Source organism: Nanorana parkeri, unplaced genomic scaffold (genome assembly GCF_000935625.1).
Source record: "Nanorana parkeri isolate BGI_ZX_2015 unplaced genomic scaffold, ASM93562v1 scaffold4260, whole genome shotgun sequence".
Taxonomy (NCBI): domain Eukaryota; kingdom Metazoa; phylum Chordata; class Amphibia; order Anura; family Dicroglossidae; genus Nanorana; species Nanorana parkeri.
The window spans coordinates 13,562-14,954 of record NW_017310524.1 but is presented as its reverse complement, the minus strand read 5'-3'; the positions used below and the strand labels follow the sequence as shown (position 1 = coordinate 14,954).

General features: G+C 60.1%; 1 protein-coding gene across 1 annotated transcript in view; it reads right to left on the bottom strand.

The window, feature by feature from the left end:
- Positions 1-964, bottom strand: part of SDHA (succinate dehydrogenase complex flavoprotein subunit A) — a 1,907-nt gene extending 943 nt beyond the window's left edge. Inside the window, exon 1 of the mRNA XM_018575613.1 lies at positions 2-964. Coding sequence (XP_018431115.1) covers positions 2-922 — 921 coding nt within the window. The 5' untranslated portion in view covers positions 923-964. The remainder of the gene's footprint in view (position 1) is intronic.
- Positions 965-1,393: the final 429 nt, after the last annotated feature.

Genomic DNA, 1,393 nt, shown 5'->3' with positions numbered 1-1,393 from the left:
CTTCGGTGATCAGGCAGCCGGCCCCGTAGATGCCGGTGGGGTGGAACTGGACAAACTCCAAGTCCTGGCAGGGCAGGCCGGCCCGGGTCACCATGGCGTTCCCATCCCCCGTGCAGGTGTGCGCCGAGGTGCAGCTGAAGAAGGTGCGGCCGTAGCCGCCGGTGGCGATGACGGTGTTCTTGGCGCGGAAGCGGTGAATGGACCCGTCCTCCATGCACAGGGCGATGACGCCGCGGCATTCACCGTCTTCCATCAGGAGGTCCAAGGCGAAGTATTCCACGAAGAAGCTGGTGTCGTAGCGGAGGGATCGGCCGTACAAGGTGTGGAGTAGGGAGTGTCCCGTACGATCGGCCACACAGCAGCAGCGATGGGCCTGGCCCCCCTTGCCGTATTTCAGGCTCTGACCTCCGAAGGCGCGTTGGTAGATCTGACCGCGCTCCGTGCGGCTGAACGGCATGCCGTAATTCTCCAGCTCGATGACGGAGGCCGGAGCCTGCTCCGTCATGTAATGGATGGCGTCCTGATCTCCCAGCCAATCAGAACCCTTCACCGTGTCGTAGAAGTGCCAGCGCCAGTCGTCGTCCTCCATGTTCCCCAGCGCCGCGTTGATTCCTCCCTGGGCCGCCACCGTGTGAGATCTGGTGGGGAAGAGCTTGGTGATGCAGGCCGTGTTAAACCCGGCTTCCGATAGCCCGAAGGCTGCCCGTAACCCGGCACCGCCGGCCCCGACCACCAGGGCGTCGAACTCGTGATCCACCACCGGGTACTGAGCCGAGATCGATTCCGACACTCGGGCCGATCTCCGGCCGGACACGTCGAAGTGGAAGGCCCGGCATAGCGGAGCAGAGGAGGCCAGGCGCTGGATGTTGCGTGAGGTGATCAGCCTTCTCCAACCGAGACCCGCTGCTGACAGGACCGACATGGTCAGGACACCGCGACCTCCGTTCCGCTACCCGAGGACTTCCGGGAATAGATAACCACCGGCATCTGACAGGATGCGGAAATGACGTCGCTACAGGTGGGCGGAGACTAAATCGAGTCCACAGAGAGTTTGGAAATAGCGAAGTGTAACCTAACTTTATAAATTATACACCGAAAACCCGATAATATTGTTATAAAAATCCTGTAACGTGTCCTCGTTCTTTCAATAACGTGACGGTAATACTCTATAGTTTCCTGGGCTCCAAGGGGGGGAGGGGGGGGGCGGAGACTACGTCACTCAAGCGGCTCTATTACTTAAGTTGGGCGGGGCTGGTAGTGGGCGTGTCAGTGGGCTGGTCTATCATTCAACCTGGGCGGTGAAAATGTCAGCGTTCTAGTCTAATATTTTGGCCAGATGAGGGGGCGTGTCAGGCGGCTGGCCTATCACTATAGCAGGGGGCGCGTCAGTGAG